Raw genomic sequence first — 21248 nt, 5'->3', positions numbered from 1 at the left:
TGTCAGACCAATCGCACGCGCAGTTTCCATGACCGATACCGTAGCCGTCTTCCACTTCCAACTCGCACTCCGACCTTCTGGCCTCTCCCTCTTCCTCTGTGTCTGGGTGGGCCCAGCCCTCGCTGCCCTCCGCCGCGCCCGCCGTGCTGCTGGTCAGCACACCTGCTACCTTCTTTAGCCCATCGGTGACACTCTGCACGCCCCGTATCTCCGCCTGAGCTGTGTCCCTAACTGCCTGCCTCCTCCTCACGTTCCCGGTGTCACCTTCGCTCTGAGTTCTTCCTCTGCCTTCTACAGGTGCAGGCTACTCCCCAGAGGACAGCTGGTCACCTGTCCTTCTCTCCCTGCCTCCTTCTGTGCCCATGAGGGACGGTGTGGGGAAGAGCCACCGCACGGCCGGAACGCCTGCCCTCAGACTGCCCTCGCCTGCGCCCTCCCGTCCTCACCTACCCCGCCGTGTCCACCCGGCCTCCTGTCTCCTCTCCCAGTGGTCTCTACCGTCCCCAAGGGTCCCCACGTTTCTGGCTCATTGCTGAATGGACTCCCCAAGGGACCCATCAGTGTTGGCCCCCGTGGCAGCCCAAGGACTAGGTCTGCGGTCGAAGCCAGGGAGGGGTCGGAGGGGCCGGGGGTCAGCAGCCCTGCCGTTCCCTCCCGTTCCGCCGTCTTTCCTAGCAGCATTCGCCAGGTTTCTGCGTGTGGAGCTCTGTGACGACGCATTATGGCACTCACATTCACGAGCACGGCACCGGACCGCAACGGTCAGAATACGTGGTCCAGTCTGGAGGTGGGCACGGGACCAATCACGTGACCTGACGGTTTCTGGAAGCTCCCGTGGGGCTTATGCAGCAGGACCAGAGAGTGGCTGAGGCCGTACTGTGAAGGCCTCCCGAGAAGAAAACCATTTCAACTAAACTTACCTACTACTAAGGCCCAACACACAGAGCGAGGCGTTTTACTCCCTGATGTGTCTCCGTGGCCTCACTCTCTGGGAGGGGCTCTGACTGTCTCCGCCTTCAGACATGAGAAGTAAGGCAGAGCCATCGTATCCAGTTTTTTAAAAGGAACTAAAAACCTGACAACACACGAGCACTGAATGCTCAGGCAGGAAGTTTGTTCTCCAGCAAAGAAGCTGTATTTTAGAAAATTCTAGAGAGAACCGTTAACCCCATCATCAAAAACCAGCAAGGATTTCTGTCTGTAAAGGTAACTCTGACTGGGTCTTGGCCGAGTCTTTAAGAAAGATACAAAGCAAACGTCACAGGCAGGGTCTGCGATGGGATAGGCACTGCCCTCTGCTCAGCCCGGCCAGACACACAACGGGGGCCTGGCGCCTGGGCCTGTCTGCGTCCCGAAATTCTGCTCCGTGAGTCAGCTGACTTGTCTTTGGCTTTTCTCCATCCTGGGGCTGAGGTGTCAGCCCTCTCTCCTCTGCTGAGTCATCACGACTTGTCCGACTCTTTCTTACGTTTGGCTGGAACGTCACCATCACGGTGGCGAGAGCAGCTAACGTGACTGCACGGCGTCCGGGCCACCGCAAACTGCCGCGTGCTGAGCTCCGCCCGCCTGCCTGGGGCCTGCCTGTCTCCTCTGCCTCCCTCGCTGGGTAAACACAGGAGGGCAAGACTTCCCATGCGGACGAGTATACATTAATCCGGTGTCATTAACATTTAAACTCCCTGAAATTCCTCAATTTAATTGAAAGGAGAGAAACACGTTCCTTGACCTCTATTCAAACCAAAATAATGTCTATCATTTTCTTTAATAAACAATACGATTACATGCTGCACAATGTAATAGGCATCAATCTAGTTTATAGCAAATTAAGTGCCACTGGGTTATAATTTTCAGTAGTACACAAATATAGTACACAAATATAGCCACAATACATTTAAAATGGAATTCTGCCACCAAAGACGCAGAAAAAGCCAAAAGAAAACCTGTATTTTAGACTCCTGTACTACGTTGATATACATGCTGAGTAAGGTAATCACTTATATAGGGAATAATGTACTGGCTCGTTTCAGAATTACTGACATTATCGATTTCTGAAAATAAGAAATACTGAAGCAAAACACGAAAAGCAAATCCAAAAACCAGGTTTCCCAACAACGACTTCATCATCAAATAAGATTCACAAACACACTTGCCACCAAATACGACCACACACGCGTTTCGTACGTACAAAGCAAGGCTGTGGTACGTTCGTAAAGCACACGGTACTCTTCTCCACTTGTGCCTTATATAATGAGTGAGTGCTGCTAAAAACCATCGTCTTATTCACACAAGAACGAAGGACGGAGGGAGGGACCTGACCAGTAGATGAGGACAGTGGTCTCACGCACACTAAGATTCTGGTTCCATTCTCAAAAGCACGAGCTGGCTAAGTAGGGTCCAGTGGCTGTTTTCACAAAAACAGTTTTCCGGGAACACAGCTCCTCTCATCTGTCCGTGTCCGTACGGCTCCCCCACACCACCAGCAGAGCTGGGGTCTCGGGCACCCAAGGCCTCAGCTATTCACTATCTGGCCCTTTACAGAAGAGCGTGGCGGACCCCTATCCTTGAGTTACTGTGGGCTCTCCTACCTTTGCTGACTAGCATCCTAAATGCCAAAGCCCTAGGCTTTGGTTAAATAAAACAGGGAACGTGAATAAAGTGAAATCTTATGCGGTCATGACAAATGGTGTTTACTAACAGTTTCTAGTGGTCTAGGATAAATTTATTATAATGCTAAAGATTAAGTAGCAGAAACTGCAAATTTTAGCCTCATTACATCCGTGCAGAAATGTACACGCGTAGAAGTAGAGACTAACAGGCAATATAGCAAACAGGTAACACTGAGCGTGTTGAAGTTGGTAAAATCTTGAATGATCATTCTCTTTTTGCATTTTTTAGAAATGTGTTCACTTCTTTTGAGAGAGAGTGAGCGAGCACACACGCGCCTGCACGAGCAGGGGAGGCAGAGGGTGGGGGCCAGGGTGGGGGAGACAATCCCAAGAAGGCTCTGTGCTGTGAGCGCAGAGCCTGACGCAGGGCTGGATCCCACGGACCGTGACGGCATGAGCTGCGCCAGTCAGGCGCCCTTCTTTTTACTTTTTACAAGTTTTCTGCAAGGAATGTACATCCTACTTTAAGTTGGAAAATACTGACTCTGCAAATGAAAAACCAAACCTTAACCCTGGAAATACGAACGAGCGCTACCCACCAGGCTGTTTTCCTTTCTCCATTTAAGACAAGCTGGTGGTTTCTGACCGGTTGTTACAAACGAGCACACGTTTCGCCTGACGAGTCTTCCAAGGATCGTGGTCTGTCGCCGTCACGGGCTAAGGACCGCGCAGCCGCCATCCGATTCATCCATTAGGCAGAGAGTGGCTTACCGCGAAGACAGACCCGCCGGGCAGTGCCCGACTGTTCCAGACACACCCTGCTGATGACCACCGCCTGCAACCCTGGCGCGCTGATTCCGAAGCCCCCCCCGACGGGAACCATGTAAGTTGCAGCCGCTTCTCCCTGTGTTTCCCACCAGACGTTACTTTTACAAGCTTTAGTTACAGCCTCACTCCCGACAGGATTTCAGGCAGCTCCCGAGACAACGCGTCCCGTTGCGGCGGAGTGAGGCCCGCTCCCCGATCAGAGGGCGGGCTCGACGGCACCCAGCTGTGAGTGAGGGGCGCCAAGTCCCTCCCGACCAGGGTGGAAGGGAGCACGTCGGGGACACGGGCGAGGACATCCGCCTGCCGCGGGGGCGGCGACATGGGCAGGTGTGGGGGCCGAAGATTCCCGCTCAGGCCCTTCTTGCTTTCTTTTCCTTCCTCCCTCCCTGCATGCATCTCCACTCGCCCGCCCGAAAACCCGCACAAATGCCCCGTGCCAGGCCCCGCAAACAGCCCCGGCCCAGGGCGGGCGGAGGCCTGGGCACACCTGGCTCCCGGCGTCATTCGGGAGTCAGCGCGCAGAGGCAGCAAGGGCAGGAGACCCTGGGGGGAGAGGCGGGACAGAGAGTGGAAACGAGGCCCGCCCCCGGGACAGTCCAGGTGCACGTGTGGGGGCTACTGCCCGCAGACCTCCGCCTTCCCGCTTTCGCCTTGGAGCGGACGGGGAGGGATCGGACGGGGACCGGATCGGACGGGGACCGGATCGGGCTGGGAGAGTAGCTGCCTCGGCGCTCTTATCAAGTCACGTTCCCACGCAAACACCCCCCGGGCTCTCCCCGTCAGTCCTCCGCGTCAAGGTCAGGGGCTCGGCATTCAGAGCAACCCACGTCCGACGCCGGTCCACCCCTGACCTCACCTACACCTCTTCAGCTTCCTGGGCCGATGACCTGCTCTTCTCAGAGACGCGCGTCACCCCTGGAGCCGGCGGGGCTGTGAGCCGCCTGTCCGCGATGCCCCTCTGCTCCTCTTCAAACCCGGCCCCCTGCGGGGACCCCCATCGGGCTGCGTCTCCCCCAGGACGCTTTCCCTCGTCCCCTTGGCCCTCAGAGATTCTCTGTCCCCTGGGCACACGGGAGCCCCGGCCACGCTTGCCCGCGACACTCAGGCGCCTCAAGGCAGCTTGTGTCCTCGGCCAGACTGTAAATCTGTGAGGACAACTTCGCGTCTCCTATGGCGCTTAGTGCGGGTTTTCAGGACACAGCGGAGCTCAGTTAATTATTTCCTGGATGATGAACAGAATCACGTTAAACGGCCCTTCCCCCTCTCCTGGCGACCGCCAAACAGCACCGACAGTTACGGAGAAAAACTCAGGACCGGCCTCGTGAATAAAAAGCCTTGTTGAGAGAGTTGCGCCCGCAGGGGGGTGGGTGACGGTGCGGAGCCCGCGTGTCCTCCTGGCCTGAGCTTCCGCTTCTTTCCACGTTTGGAGAACGTGTCCGTGTCACCCTCAGGAAGCGGCACCTCTGCCGACCTCTCCCTGCACACGGGAGCGCCCGTTTCTCTCTGTGTCGCCTGCCCTCTCTGTTCCCTCCTGCGGCCGCCCTTCCAGCTGATGCGGGCTGCGGCCCCCTCTCCTGCCACGGATCCCTTTCCTGCCACGGATCCCACCTGCCGTGTTCCTCCTTCCAAACATCATCGTTTTCCTACCTCTGCCCCCACCGGGCTCTTCCTTAGATTCCCGCTTCGCAGTCCTGCCTACTGCTTCTAGCGTTTTCCTTCCTTCATCCCCGTCACGTGCACATAACTTGCTTGGGGCCGTTCCACAGCTCTGTCCCGCGCTGGCCGTGCCCCTCAGGGTCGACCTCTGCTTCTCGGGGCGCAGCGGGGGACCTGTCAGCTGGCGGTTGAGCTGGGCGGCTAGGAGCCCCTCTGGGCAGCTCCCCCTCACTGCTGACCCCTCACGGGGAAGTCACCCTGCAGGAGGCTCCCTGGGGCAAGCCCCAGCCCTGGGATGCGGGGGGCGGGGTTCGGGGGGGCAGAGGGGAGCTGCTCCGCCAGCCCAGCATTGTCGACCTCACGGGGCGGGGGGGGGGCCTGGGCGGACTGGGAACACTGCTCTAGCTTCTGTCCAACCAAGCAGCTCCGGCCCTCAGGGGTCTCCCCAGGGGCCTGTTGCTGAGCTATTATATTAGCCCCCAGGGTCCACACGTGTCTCAGCTGCTTCTCTGGGCTCGTGGGAAGGACCGGGGGGTCTGTGGGTTTGTGTGCCAGGCCGCCCTCGGAGAAAGCCCCGAAAAGGGCCTACCCAGCAGACAGTGAACACCACCCACCAGCCGTGTGCTTCCCCTATGCCTCCTGGACGTGTGTCCCTCTCCCGGCTGGACAACAGCTAGACAAGCTTCTCAGCAAAACATAAAATGGAAAATAGAGACTAAAAGAGCAACGGGACGGCCGGCAGCAGAAAACTGGCAAACTGGGTCTGGGGCCAGAGCAGCCGCGTCCCGTGGCAGGTCCCGCGTCACTGGCGGGACTTAAGTGCAGGTTCCACCGTTTGGAAGGCCCACCCATTTCCTCAGTCGTGCTCTGGAAAGTTCTGGACTTCTACAAAGACCAGAGGCAGGAAAGAATTTGGATTTCCTGAATCAACTGAAAGATTAGACTCCGACTGTAGCCTGGGGCGAAATGGCTCTTCTCGTCAAGACGGCCTTCCCTGCGTTCAAACGCAAGCCTGTGTTCCAGAGCGACCGGTGTGCAAAGCTCACGCCCTCGGGTGTCGGGTGTGGAGAGGGCGCACCCGGAAACCACAGAGCGGCCGGCCGCATGTGCAGCCCGCCCAACGCTTCAGCCTCGGGAGGCTGAGTTCACACCCATCTCGGGACCCCCGTGGGAGTCCCAGGACGCGGCGGGAGCCACTTACCAGCGCAGGGCGATTTTGATGGGGGTGGTGAGGCAGGACGTGAACAGGTCGGCCGGGAGGTCGGGGATCATGGGCAGGAGCTCGTTGGCCTCACAGGCTGCCAGCTGAATGCAGTTTTTCATGGATGGGGGCAGGGGCATCTGCGCGAGCGGGTGGTTCGGGTTAATGGCAGCAACCTGCAGGGGGAACATTAAAGGCAAAGAGCGGCTTAGGGGTCGTGGATAAGTGCAGGGTCAGCTGGAAATGTGGCCCCAGACGAGACGCGAGGCAGGCTGCACACCATGGGTGTTCCTGAGGCCCTGCAGAGAGGCCGCCGTGGAGTCCCCTGGGGCGGCGCGGCCTCGCGCTCGTTACCAAGGTCCCTCCCCCGACACTGCGAGGCCGGGTCCCTGGCACATCAGTTCTTTACGGTTTTCCGTGCGCAGCTCCTTCCTTACTCTGATCATACCAACGTCCAAGCATAGTTCCCTCCAGGGCTCTTTCAGTGTCTTGTCTGTTTTAAAACTCAGTCTCTTGTCCGGCATCACTTACTTTGGTGTGTTTACTGACACGGGGTGACGTCCAGCCTACGGGGTGAGCAGCACCAGCACCCAAGTGCAGAGGGCGAATCTGAGCGCGGCGGACCCACTGACCCGGCACAGCCGGAAGCCTGGGGAGCACACGGCCCCTCGCCCGGCGGTGGGCCGGCTGGTCTCACGCTCCCCTAGCCTCATGTGACATCTCCAAGTCCTTCTAACAGGCGTGTTAACTCTGCAGTCAGGGAAGAGGGTTTTTCTGTTTTGTTTTGTTTCGTTTTAATGCAGAATTTAATTTCTCTTTAGGGCAGGGAAAGTAATATCTGCTTGGTATTTCCTTCGATGAGGTTCTGGAAGGCAGGGGCACCGGAAGAGGGGCCTCCAGCTCACTGAAGTTTTAGGAAGAAAGGCTCCATGCTAATTACTGCCGATGGTGAGGGTGCACACATTTCAATTTTGACTAAATGAAATCTAATTAAGAGTGTCAATCTAAAATGATGTGACGCAGTAAAAAGTTTTCTTAAAAATCACACACAGAACCGTCAGATGTGAGGCCTCCGCGCACCCTCGTGAAGAGCGGCAGAATTCACCGACGTCTGGGACCCTCACTCAACCGAACCCGCTCCCTCCGCCACGGCCTGGGAGACCCTCCCCAGCCGCACCTCTGTGTGGCCCGCTCACCCCACCACGGGTCCTGCTGCCATTTTCAGGGACGCGGCCGGCCGAATGCGCGAGGGCTCCCACGGCTCACCGCGTGGAGCCGGGGCAGGGAAGCAGAGGGCGGCCCTCCCTGGGGCTGGGCGCAGGGGACAAGGAAGGTGCGGACAAAACGTGCCCACTCAGGGCCGCTGGAGGGGCTTCACGTCTCCCGGGCTTCGGCGGCCCTGAGTGATGATGTGGGCCCAAAATGCCGGTTCTGTGGGCCAGCACAACGTCCAGTACCTGGACACTCACTCACCAACAGCCCCGACCTGCGCGGAATGAAAACTATTTACCGCGGGTCATAACCCAGCCTGTCCGCAATCCAGGAAGTGAAGCAGGGTGACAGCTCCCAGGCGCCTTCTGACCCCGCCCCGCCGTGAGGACTGGGAGCACGCGGGCCCCGCGGCCTCCTGCCACCTGCGGGGGTCCTTGGGTGACCACCCCAGAGCGGCAGGACTCCTTCCTGTCCCCGCAGACCACGGCTGTGCGTCGCGCCTTGCTCGGACGGGCTGAGCGTGAATCTCAGTGTTTGCTCCTCGCGGCTGCACAGTCGTTGACGCTTCTCAAGGCTCTGTCACGTTCACTATTTCATTTGCTTTTCGAAACGCCCCCCATGAGGTACGCCGTATTTCCATTTTTAGAGATCTTCCGCGATGAGGACACGGCGCCCCCAAGGACTCGGTCAGCGCCTGGGTCACGCAAGCAAGAGGCTGCTCCCGGTCCCCGTGCTGCGTCGGCCCCCCGGGACCCCGTGGAACCCCCAACCCCGGGGCAAAGACGGGGCGCCCCGCAGGCTCTGCCCACCAGCCCCCTCGCACTCAGATCCCATGCCCGCGAAGCCGCGCTCACTCACTGGTACGCAGCACAGTGCCGAGGACGTGGCCGTCGTGATTGCTGCTGCTCAAACCTTGTTTCTAATCTCAACGTTTCTCAAATGGGAGGTGGTGAAGGTTGTGGTTTCATCGACAACCCAGTCCATAACAGGAGCATTAAGCCCAGAATCCATAGAAATTCTACTAGACCTCATAATAAGGGCAATTAAAATTTTTTAATTAAAATACAACTTTCAGAAGAATGGGTTTTCTTCCTTAATTGTGGTAAGACACAGATAACATGAAATCGACCACTTTAACCATTTTGAGCTCATGGTTCAGCAGCACCGAATACTGACACCAGGCTGCAGCCACCAGGCACTGGGTTTTTAAAGCGAAGATGGCAGAGACAGCAGATCCACGCCCCCAATCCTCTCCTTGGCTCCCGCTCTCAGCTCAGCACGACGGGGCACCTGCTTCCCAGGGGAGACGGGCTCCCCGGGGCCGCTGTGACAACCCCGCCCAGAAGGGCGACGGGTCCGGGTGCCAGGTGGGTCGGCAGCCCCTCAGGCCCGAGTCTCGGGGAAACGTCAGAGGCTGGGGCAGGGACGTGGGGACGCTCTGGGCCTCGGCACTGGGTGCGAGCGCCCCCTCCCCGGTCCCGGAACCGGGCAGCCAGGCTCAGGCGGGCCGGGCAAACCTCCGTGGAGGACTCCGTGGAGTCCGGCGCGGAGAAGGGCAAGCACAGCGGGACTTCGGTGGGAAGATGCGGCTGTTACGTACAAACTAGATTCCACACTCTTATTTTCCTTTGCAGAGAGCTGTCCGTTTTCACAGCGGAGACGCTGGAGGTCCGCGGGTTTGAGCTTTCTGGTTCACGGTCTGATTCCCCGTTAAGCTTCCTCTCTACCGGTGCTGGGAATGGACGCGCAGGCCCTTCAGCCACAAGTGCAGACACCGGGGCTCTCCCACGCTTGCTCCTCCGTTGAGCACCTGATCTGATGCCTCTCGGGAGGGGAGCACTCAGTCACGCCAACGCCACCCACAGGGAGCTCAGGAGGTGGGTGTGCGCAAGCCGGCAGCCGTGGCGGAACTCGGCGGGCTTCGCGAGGCCTCCGCGAGGCGTGCAGAAGTCTGTTCGGTCTGGTCCACAGGCGGTGCTCCCACCGCGCTGCCGGGTGGCGAGGCAGAGCAGGGCCTCCGTGCGACGCTGTTCGGTCTGCACCTCGTGCCCCCCCGCCCCCCCAGCATTTGGCTCACAGCCTGCAAAGTCCTGAGGCTCAGGAGGCGCTCCGTGGACGCCAAAGATGGACGGGAGGCAGGTACACGGAGAAACGTCTTTATCCCAAGTACATCTGCTAGAAATGAAATTTCCCAATTAAAAACGGGCATTGATAGAAAGCCCGACCCCTTCACAGGCCCCGTGCAGCGCGGTGTAAACGGGGGCCATGTGGCAGGTCTAGCCGCTGACGGTCTCAGGCAACCTGTCACAGCTGTTCAGCGGGAATCCGGCGGGAAGTGCGCCGTCACGGCCCCTTCCTTCCCACCACGCCGCCGGGCGCACAGAAGGCACATGAAAGCTCTACTTTGGGGATAATTAGGATCCGAAACATTTTTTAAATGACACTCAAGGCAAAGGATTCCACCAACGAAGCATCATTTCTCAGGCTCGCTGACCTATCTTAGTGCAGGGGTCATTTCCCACACATCGTGTTGCTTTTGTATTTATCCAAGATGGTGGCCTTTTAATCGAACTCAGTCTTTGCAAACAGCCCGCGTGCAAGGGAACGACTCCCTCAGAGAACCCCAAGAGCCGCCCAGGCGTGGACGTGAACAGCGCCAGCTGGGAGCCGGCGCTCACCCTCACCGAAGGGCACGCCCGACACGCACCTCTACCCAAAGGGGTTTCTCCTGGGGAACCTAGGGACTCGAACACAAGAAAAATCTTCGACTTTCAGAGCTCACTGGAGCCTTCTGGAGGATTTGGGAAGGGTCCAGAAAAGTCCTCGGATGGGATGCACGGCAAGCAGACCCAGCAGAGGCATCTGCTGACTGTTCCGCACGTGTGGGTCGCCTGGCGCTCGGGAGGGCCGGGAACCGCTCCCTCTGCTCAGTGCGGCTGCTGGGGGCCGCGGGGGGGGGGGGGGGCGGCGGGGGGAAGGGGCTTCTCTCGTTTTCTAAATAAAACTCTGACATCGTGCAGCTTCTTTCTCCACATACAGATACTCACACGAGACAGGAGCGCGCACACTGGTAATTCCTGGCCTCCAACGAGGGAAGTTCTGAGAATAACATCTACCCGGCGACAAGGCCGTTTCTGGCTCGCAGCGCTTCTCTTCTCAACTCAGCGACGCCCACTTCCTAGGGACGCGCAGGGTTCAGAGAGAGACGGATCTCTAGAGGACTCCGTGTGCTGCTGGCCCAGCTCCCTGCAGACAGGAACGGGGCCTCTATCACGGGACAGACACTGCACTGAAGACGGCAGGGAAAAGTAGCGGCCGTCACTTTCTATACGTGACTTACGGGAGTTTACGCGTAGCAGGCAGTTAAGTAATAACTTCACAACCAAGCGGTACCTGTGGCTGCGGGCTACCTGTTCCCCAGAACGGGAGTCCCTTTCACTGGAGGAAGGCCATGGAGGAACCCTCGGGGCTGCCCTTCAAAGGGCAGAGGAAGAGCCCCTCTACAGCAAGCTTCCCACAGTTGCCCCGAGAGCTCGCCCGAACGAACCACCAGAGCTTGAAGCCATTTAGCTGTGAGCCGCCGGACAGTTTTGAAGGTGCTCCGGAGTCATTCTGGGCCTCAGTGAGGATGCTTCATCAGAACGTATAACCAAATTCTACTCCCAGAGAGTCAGCAACCGAAGAAAAGGAGATACTGAGAAATTCCGCACCCTTCCACTTCAAGAAGAGAACTTCTGTTTTTTGGCTTTATGAACACTGCCTGTGTGAACATATGTTTTCAGTTCTCTTGGGTACGAGCCCGCAGGGGAATCACTGGGTCACACAGCGGCTCTAAGTTTAACATCCGAGGAGCCGCCAGGCTGGCGTCCAAAGCGGCTGTGTCACCGTACGGTCCCGCCAGCAGCGTGCGGCCTCCCGGTCCGCCACCTCCTTGCCAGCACTTAGAATTACCCACCTTTGTTCTAGCCGGCGTGGTAGATGTGAAGCACGCCTCGCTGTGGTTTGGGCTTCATCTCCCTGGCGGGTGTCGGCGTCCCTGTCCTGCCTTCTGGTGAAGTGAGGACAGAGGGAGCGGACACCCCACCCAGCCCGGCTTCTCATCCTGGCGGGGAGACGGTCTCCTGCCAGAAGTATGATGACAGCGGCCGGTTCATCACAGACGCTCTTTAGCCAGCTGAAGACGGTCCCCTCCAATCCTGGTTTGCTAAGAGGTTTTCCTTTTTTAACATAAAAGCGTGCTGGATTCTGTCAAGTACTTTTTTTTTTTTTTTTTTTGCATCAATTGATCTGACCATACAGCTTTTCTTCTCCGGTCCGCCGGTGCGCTGGATCACATTAATTGATTTTTTTAACTATTAAGCCAGGCTTGCCCAGCTGGAATGAATCCCCCCACTCCCCCAGTCGTCGAGTGTAACTTTTTATAGATTGCTAGAACCGATCTGCTATTATTTGCTGGAGGCTTTCTGCATCTAAGTGTGTGAGAGATAGGGTTTAAGTGTTTTGTTTTTGTTTTTTTTGTTTGTACTGCGTGTCCCTTTCGATATCAGGGAAATAAAATGCCCTCCCCTTTCCACCTTCTGGATGAGCTCTGTATACAACTGGTGTGAATGCTTCTGTAAATGTTTGGCAGAACTCTCCAAACTACCCGGACCCGGAGACTTCCTTCTCAGGAACTTTTAAATTACAAGGTCAACGTCTTCAGTGGTTATTGGACTATTCACATTATCTACTTCATCTTGGTCGGGCGTGTGGATTTAGAGGAAACGGCCCACGGCTCGAAGTCGTCAAACTTACGAGTGTAGCGTTATCCACATGTTCCCTTATTATTCTTTTAATGGCGGCAGGATCCCGACTCGGCTCTCCTTCCCTGTTCGTCGGCCTGGCTGTAGGTTACTGGTGATTCCTGAGAAGCAGCCTTTTGCTTCATGGATTTTCGCTGTTTTCACTTTCCATCATTTCTGCTCCTACGGCCGTTATTTTCTTTCTCCTGGTTACCTTGGGTTTATTTGGTTCTCCTTTGATAGCTTCTTGAGGTGGTGCTGCGGTCTGAATGTGTGTGCTCCGCCAAAATGCTGCCGAAATCCTAACCCAGAGTGATGGCGCTGGCAGGTGCGGCCTCGGGAGGGGGACACGTGCCTGAGTTAGGGAAGCCCCTTCCACCGCGCGAGGACACAGCGAGGGGCCCCCGCCAGCCCACGCTGGACCCCTTGTCTTGGGCTCCGGCCTCCAGAGCTATGAGGAACGCACTGCTGTTGTTCACAAGCCCTTCTGGAGTCCCGATGGACTAACACAGGTAGGAACTTCTGACCCGTTGTTAATTTTTCTCCGACGTGTTTCTGTTGTGTTTCTATCACTGACTTCTGGTTGATTCTACTCTGGTCAAAGAACGTACTGTCTGATTTCAATTACTTCACGTTTGTCGAGGCCCGTTTTACGACCCAGGACATGCTATACCTTGAGGAATGCTCCCCGGACGCTTGAAAAGGATGTGTATTTGCCGCCGCCGGGTGCGGGGCTCAGTAAGTGTCAATTCGATCCTTACGACTGACACTGCAACACAGACAATCGTTTTGTCTCCAAAAGGAGACGGTTTAATTTTCTCTTCTGCAGTCGCACGCCTCCTGTGTCTTTCCTGTGCTATGCTGCACACATCGGGCTACCATACACAGCCGGAGAGGAACAGGGACGGTGACCTGGCCTCTGACCTGCGTGTGAAGAGACCACCTGTCTGCTCGCCCCCCAACCCCCGGGTGGGCCGGCAGCCTCCCACCTGCCCTTCTCCTCCAGCACGGCTCTGTGCTCAGCCTGTTTAATGCAGCCATTTTTCTGGCTGCCAGAGAAGGCCCACTGCCCCGGGCCGCCGAGGTCTCTGCGAGAGATGCCTGGCCATTACCTCGGTTCCTTGGGCTCCAGCCCAGTGGGCGGTGGGGAGATCCCGGGGGAGGGAGCAGGTCAGGAACAGGGTCCTGCACTGCATCCCAGGGTGCCAGCCAGGAGCTGAAAGGATTAAACTCTAGATTTACCCTCGGAGAAGCTCCCAGTTTTATGATGGCTGCAAATAGTATATTATATTCATGAATCTGGATTATCATTTTTTTTTTTTTTATGTTTCATGCACGCCATTCCAAGACCAAGCATATCTGATGAATCATGAACGTATCAAAAGAAAATAACTAAAGGGAGTTTATTCAGATGTATATTTACCTACGAGGCCACATCTGTAAATATTTCCTGAACATCTACCTCAAACGAGGCAACCCTGACAGGTTTACATAATAGATGTAACTTACAGCCGACAACGCCAACAGAAGAGACACTGCAAAATGACATATAATTAATTGTCAAATTATCCGTGTAACACAGTGCTGCATGCAGTCAGGCCTGGGGAGCATCCAGGCCGGGGGGTGGGGAGTGTGCAGACCCGGGGACCACCTAGGTTGGGGGAGCATCCAGACGTGGGGAGCATCCAGATCCAGGGGAGCATCCAGGCTGGGGGAGCGTCCAGATCCCGGGGAGCATCCAGGCCAGGGGAGCATCCAGGCCGGGGGAGCGTCCAGATCCTGGGGAGCGTCCAGATCCTGGGGAGCGTCCAGATCCTGGGGAGCGTCCAGACCCAGGGAGCGTCCAGACCCGGGGAGCGTCCAGATCCAGGGGAGCGTCCAGACCCGGGGAGCGTCCAGATCCAGGGGAGCGTCCAGACCCGGGGAGCGTCCAGATCCAGGGGAGTGTCCAGGCCAGGGTAGCGTCCAGGCCAGGGGAGCGTCCAGATCCAGGGGAGCGTCCAGACCCGGGGAGCGTCCAGACCCGGGGAGTGCCCACAAGGGAGGCAGAACTGGAGCCGCACCCTGAAAGGTGAGTGACCACAGACACACTCGCTCGCCCAAGGGGAGGCCTGACACCCTCAGCCGCGAGGGCTCCGAAACTCTTCGCGCAGAGAAATCACTTCCCTTTTTCCCCAGACCTTCGCATTATGGGCGAGGAACGTAAAAGCTGCCGAGTGAGAAGCCCAGCTTCCCACACACCCCACAGGAGGAACGGGGCACGGGTCCCAGCCCCGGGGAGCTCCTCCCGTCATACAGGCTGTCGACAGGGTGGCGTACAAAACACTCTGCAAACAGCACACGCGGCACGAGTGAACGGGAGCCATATCCACTGGCCAGCAGCCGCGGCCTCGGCCCGGGGAGCCCAGCTCTGCTCAGCGCCTCCCCAGACAGCCCTCCCCACCCTCCACGGCCCCTCGTTTCCCGGGCCTGCTGGCAGCGACCGTCCGATGCCCTTGAGGCTGCCTCCCCACGAGCCTTCCCCCCTTCTGGGCAGCCCCCCCAGAGCCAGAGGGCCGGCCTGCCCCACTGGGTCCTTTATGTCCATGATGGAGGCCACTCGTCTCCCCAGCCAGGTGAGAATCCCAATTAGAGGGGCTTCTGCTGGATTTTTTAGATGAGCCCCTCCTCACCCTCCTATAAACAGTTGAAATGGCAGAATTTCTTTTTAAGTTACAAGTGAAATTCTCTTCTGTTCTGTGTGTGAGAGCGAATACCAGGTATATATACGTTTCTTTAACACCTTGTTTTGAAAACCTTTGCTGTCGTGAATTCTTACTGCTTACCGTGTATAAAGTACAAGGCACGGAGGAGAGGGGTGAACCTGGCCAGCTGTCATTAGGAAAAGGGCATGAAACCGTCCAGAGTGTGTGCAGAGACGCAGAGGGGAAGGGGGATCACCGGCCACAGCCTCGCGTGGCGTGGGCTGGAAATGCGGGCTCACCGGGACACCTGTCATCAGGACAGCCCGGGGCTCAGCTGTGTGCTGAGCAGCCGCACCGGCCCTCCACAGAAAGCACTGGCACCTTCTTCGCTAGACAGAGTTACTGACGAACCTGGGTGAAGCAGGGCAGAGCAGCGAGTGTGGCCCACGGCAGCCCAGGAATGTAACGCCCCCGCCCGGTGACCTCGCCCCACGGACAGCGCAGCCCCGGCCGCTTCCCCTGACGATTTCCGCCCACGAACACGAGCACACGGGGGTTTCTCTCCATTCCTCCTGGCAGATGGCACAGAGTCCTCTCAAGCCTGTAGCATCGAACACAACAGTCCACGTAAACCTAAGAGAAAAGTTAGTACCTGGGGAAATGGAGGCAACTGAGAAAAGAAGGGGATGCCGTTTACAAACCCACAAATCAGCATCATTTTAAGCCTAAAGGACAACGTTGACGCAGTTATCAGGTAACCGCCTTCTGAGTTCCTCTGCAGCCGGACTGGGGGCGACGGGGGCGACCGGAGCCTTGGAGCCGGACGCGCCCCGAGCCACGCAGAAGCTACACGGCGGGGCCGTATCCCGAAGCGCCCGGCGTGCCCGTGGCGAGTGCCTGGAGAGCAGATTCCAGGCAGCGAATGGCAGTCACGACACGTGCCTCTCTCCGGGCAAGCTGGGAACTAACCTGTGGTTTTGGGGGTCACCCGCGGGCGCCACGAATATGACCCTGGCACGGACCGCAGACTTGGCTGGGGAGGCCACGGGCGTCCACACAATGTCTGTCTCCGGCAGCAGCGAAGGACAGTGAGACCTCGGGACAGGGCGCGTCAGTTGTGCGGATGCACGCGTAACTAACGTGTCCTGAGGAGACGTGAAGATTCTGGCGTTAGTCGCTTTTCGTCAGAATCACTTAGTTTAGCTGCCTGACGTGAGGTTTAGTCGCAGCGATGGATACGTGAGGATGACGTTCACACGCGGGGTTTCGAATGGAAGATCGTCGGGCGGTCCCGTCACCGTGGATTCGGTGATGCTGCAGGAGCAAGTCTGTTCCTCGCCACGAACACGGGCGTCCGTGCGGCAGGTCTCCGCGGGCCGGTGGCAGCCGGCGGCACGGGTCGCACAGACCGTGCAGAGGACGGAGGGCAGAATCAGGGTTTACTCGGAGGCGTCGCGGGAAGAGCCTCGCAGGGCGTCGGCGAGCGGGAAGACGAGACGTGGCGCCGCCCGGCGCCACACCGAGCGGTGCGGGAAGCGTCCCGGCGCGTGGCCGCTGCTCCCGGGGAAACGCTCGCGGCCCCCGCCGCGGCCGCCACCTAGAACCACCCGAGCGGCGGTCCCACGCCGAGGAGGACAGGCGGTCGGGACGGAGGCGGGCACGCGGCTCGGCCCCACCTGTCCCCGGGAGAAGGGGCGCTGCGGCTCCCGCCCCCGGACGCCCGTGCACTCACCTGCCTCCCGGGCGTCTTCCGGGCCGAGCGGGAACAGGCCTCCCGCACATGACAGCGCTGCAGACGCTCGTCCCCCACTCCGTTCCCGCCCACCGCCCCCAACCACGGCGGGGGCCGGGCACCCAGCGCCAGCCACAGACAGAAGGGAGGTCCGCCGGGCAGGGGTGCCCCGCCTCTTCCCGCCTCACGCACCGCACGCCGCAACCGTCAGGAGAAACCACCACCGGCCGAGGGTGCCAGAGCGGAGGGTGACAGCGGCCTGCGCCCCCGACCGCACGTGAGTAACGTTGTTGCGGGCCTCCCAGGCCCTCCCAACGACGACCAAGCGCTACGTGTTTGCAAACCAACAGTGAGCTGCTTTTGCCTTCCCGCCGGAAGCATCCAGACGCGGACACCGAAGGGCTGGGAAAGCTCACCCCGCGCATCCTTCCTCAGGTCGTGACCTGAGAGTCGGCCCTACCAGAAGGAAGGAGAAAAACCAAGGAAGAGGCAGCGGGGGGGTCTGGAAAACAGTGGCTGCTCCCAATGAAGGGAGGCCCAGGACGGCGGCTCCGGGAGGCGCCTTCGAGGAGCGGGGGGCCGGGGAGGAAGACCCTCCGGGCAAGGCACATTCCGAGACGTGACGCAATCCCAGCCAATCTGGGAACCCGGGAAACGCTAAAGAGCTAAGTCAAGAAGAAAAGAGAAAGTCTCCAGGAAGATCCAAGAAGCAAACAAAAACCGTTACACAAACGGAAACCACAGCACCCGATTTAGCCACCGAATGAGGTGTTTACGTGGATGCGGTCAAGGAGTCAAGGCTTGACGTCGGTCACGTTTTAGAAGCGGCCGACACACAAAGCCCGGGGCTCCGTCACAGGCAGGGAACGGAGGGCTGCCGTAAAAGTCAACGTGGCAGAGCTACGAAACCATAGATGTGACTGATTCCTGATGAAGCCAGAAGCAAAAACACACAGCTGTTGTTTCAATCTGCAAAGGCTACGAAACACAGAAAACCCCAAACCGGGACATGACGCGAGGGCCGTGGGGAGACGGCCGGCGGGGGGTGGGGGTGGTTGGTGGTCCCCCCCCCCCCCCGCTGGCGCTCTTTAGAACTCACTCATGCACACAGCAAACGGGACTCAGAGCTACCCCGCGTCTTTACCACCAAAACTCAACATAATTTCTCCACTTCTTTAAATAGAAGTGACGGCAGCTCTGTTTTGGTTTGTATGATAGCAGAAAGCCCACAGATAACCTCAAATCTGTGAATCAAGCAGTGCCAGCACAAGCATACCGTCTGCATCGACAGAGATGCTCGCTGGGGTAACCAGAAGGCCAGGGCGTGGGGCCCTGGCCGGGAGGTGTGGTGCCAGGCTCGGTTCCCCCACCACTGGCCTCTGGACTGCCTGATCTTTCAAGTCCTGCCATATGCTAATCTGGCAATCCTAAAAATACTTCTCGTGAAGAGACATTGAAAGGAGAGGGGTTTGAAGACTTTCTCTAACTTTCAAGTCGCAAAGCAACGTGACACAATGACACGTGCGGAAGATGCCCGAGTGACGGAGGGTGCGTCCTTCCGGCTGTGACCAGCCTCTGGCTCTGAGCCGTGCTGGTGCCATGCTCTCCCGGGAGGTGCCGCCCCCTGCACCTGTCGCACTCCTCGGGGGGGGGGGGGTGTCTCCCGGTCCCGCCACGAGATGGGGCCACGGCCAGTGTGAGAGCCGACGACCGCCCTCCCCCCTGCACCACTGCGTGCACCGCCGAGGCACCCCGGCCCGAGCCGCCATCTCCCTGCCTTCCGTGCGATCGTCCGACCCTCTGCCTTTTCAACACTGGCACAAACCACTTTACCTGCCAACGTCTCTTAGCTCACACATCACCATCTACCCCGTAAAACGCCTGCCGCGTGCTTACTGTAAGTTGACGGCACTTGACCCACGGAAGAGGAGGTAAGAATTTCTCAGAAGAATAAAGCGAAGCGGCTACAGAGGACTTCTGTTTGTCCAGCATCCGATGAAACGGCTAAAACAAACATTAAGATATTAGGTGGGAGCCAATTTTATCATTTGACTTTCTGCTGTTTACACGAGAGGCCAGCTGGACAGCGGCCAGCCGTAGTTAGTGTGGCGGCAACACGCGAGACTCAGCACGCGGTCGTTAGGGGAGAGAACACACGTAGGAGAGCTGATCGCAAGACACGCGGCGCGACTTGGTGCTGCCACGGATCCAGCACCTCACATAGCGTATTTCTCGTTTGCTCTCCCCCGGGAGGAGTGAGTCAATCACACACTTTTTCCCCCAGAAAAGACGCGTGGACATCTTTTTTGTCGCGCTCAACCAGATGAACGGTTTCTGAGGCTGCGTGAGCCGTGGCGACATGCAGAGAACACGACAGAACCGGCAGAGGGGACCCGCACGGTGCGGCGAGGTCCGCGCCCCAGCTGTGCCCGCCGCGCCGCGATGGGCTGAGGCCGGCGGTCCGCCCTCCTTAACCGCCCTGAAGCTCGTGAATTGGGATAAAAATCGGGCGGCATTCTCTGGCATTTTTACTTACATATTTTAAATGTAAAAAGAAAACCTTTTATTGCCATATTCATTACCTGACGAGACTTTAGCGCTCATGGGATAAGCCGTCCCTTGGGTAGACGTGGGTGAAGGGCCTAAACACAAGGTAGCGATCAGACAACACAAGACGCGGTCCCCCCGCCCCCGCTCTTATCGCAGAAATGCAAGTTCAGGACTTGAGGGGCGGGACTCTACCTTCGAGGTCAAAGGGCACTGCATTTACCAGTCTCTCTTGTGCGATGCCCTGCACAGGGACTCGATTTATAAATATAAAATATTCAAGTGTGTGACATGTTCATTGTAAATCCTACCACGCAGAATTTCAGATGTTATTGCTGATTATTTCTGCCACATCCTCTGATGAAGCACGAAAAGCACAACAATACATTAAAATTGAATCGACCCAAAAAGGCTGGAGGAAACATGTACTCAGGACCATTTTTGCTCCGGAATTGAGAATTTCCTGCACCGCAACCAATCAGAATTCATGACCCCCTCGAGGCTGCAGAATATTCTATTCCTACACTCGCATGCAGGCCACGGGATGAAGGTCTCTTAATTGAAAATGCCTCCACAATTTCCCTTCAGAATTCACTGTTTGGTCCAACATCAAATATTAACTAAAACAACCAAGTGAAATGTCTGCTCGTGAGCAGAGCGCTATACTGGCTCTCCCAGCTCCTCTGCACGCGCGCGCACACACACACACACACAACATGCACACACACGCACACGTGCGCACTCACAAACACAACATGCACACTGTGCACACACGTGCACACACACAGCCATGCACACACGCAAACAACCCCTCACAAACACAACCACGAACACACATGCACATATGTGCACAAACGTGTGCACACATGCAACCACAACTGTGGCATACACACACACACACACACACACACACACACACACACACACACAACAGGGACAATAACAAAGATGTAGAACTGATGGCTATGCCCAGATATGGGGCCGTTTCTCCTAAAATCTGCTTTATTTTAACATTTATCCCAGAGGCAGAGACCACTGGAGCACAAACCAACTCTAGAAATGTCAGCACTTAACTAATGGTCACATTCGAAATGACACTAAGCAGGGCGCCTGGGTGGCTCAGTCGGCTGAGCGTCCGACTTCGGCTCAGCTCATGATCTCACGGTTCGTGAGTTCGAGCCCCGCATCCGGCTCCGTGCTGACGGCTCGGGGCCTGGAGCCTGCTTTGGACTCTGTGTCTCCCTCTCTCTCTGCCCCTCCCCTGCTCACTCTGTCTCTGTCTCTCTCTCAAAAATAAAATAAACATTAAAAAAGAATTTTAAATGACACCAAGTAAAATGAGACGTTAAAAATACGCCCGTAAGTCTGTGCCGAGTACCTCCCGAGCTCTGTCATCGAATGTCCCACGTTGCCCGGAGCGCTGGGACAGCCCTCCCAGTGGGAGAACGAGGGGAGCCCCGCGGAGAGTCCGGCCCCCACCCCCACAGGCGCCCCGGCCTGCAGCGGACACCGGTCAGGGGCGCGAGGGCCTCACCTCCAGCTCCTGCTCCCTCTGCAGGGCGAACTGTTTGAAGGACTTGACGATCAAGCCGGCGTTGGAGCAGTCGTAGACGAATATTGACGGGCTGCCCATCCACGTCTGCAGGTCATAGATAGACAGGGGGATGTACTGCGTGTAGTTCTGGAAAACAAAACACGGGGCGCGTGGGAGTGAGGCCTCCCGGACTGGACCGCCAACCCACACCCGCGCCACGAGGAAGGTAGGACACGTGGGGCCCGGTGGTCGGGGCGGTCTCGAGCTGCTGCTTCTACACGCTGCAAGTAACAGCCGCCCGCCACCTGCCCGGGGGCGCGAGTGCTGGGCGGCCGTCGCGGTCTAGGGCCCCGCCCCCGAGCTCCCCTGCGGGTGCCAGCGGCTGGCCGCGTCCTGGGAACGCGAGCCCCTCCCCGCAGCGGGACTCCCCTGCCTGTGTCCTACCACACCGGCTCCGGCGTTTACCT

The 21248-nt window shown here is 57.9% G+C and overlaps 1 protein-coding gene across 1 annotated transcript in view; it reads right to left on the bottom strand.

Annotated features, from left to right (window-relative positions):
* The window catches only part of RPTOR (regulatory associated protein of MTOR complex 1), a 331489-nt gene that overhangs the window by 161312 nt on the left and 148929 nt on the right, over positions 1 to 21248 (bottom strand). The window contains exons 5-6 of the mRNA XM_042965566.1: positions 20782 to 20928; positions 6292 to 6467 (exon numbers count right to left, since the gene is read on the bottom strand). Coding sequence (XP_042821500.1) covers positions 6292 to 6467; positions 20782 to 20928 — 323 coding nt within the window. The remainder of the gene's footprint in view (positions 1 to 6291; positions 6468 to 20781; positions 20929 to 21248) is intronic.

Source organism: Panthera tigris, chromosome E1 (assembly GCF_018350195.1).
Source record: "Panthera tigris isolate Pti1 chromosome E1, P.tigris_Pti1_mat1.1, whole genome shotgun sequence".
NCBI lineage: Eukaryota > Metazoa > Chordata > Mammalia > Carnivora > Felidae > Panthera > Panthera tigris.
Note: the sequence above shows the minus strand (reverse complement) of the source record. Positions and strands in the feature narration are given on the sequence as shown.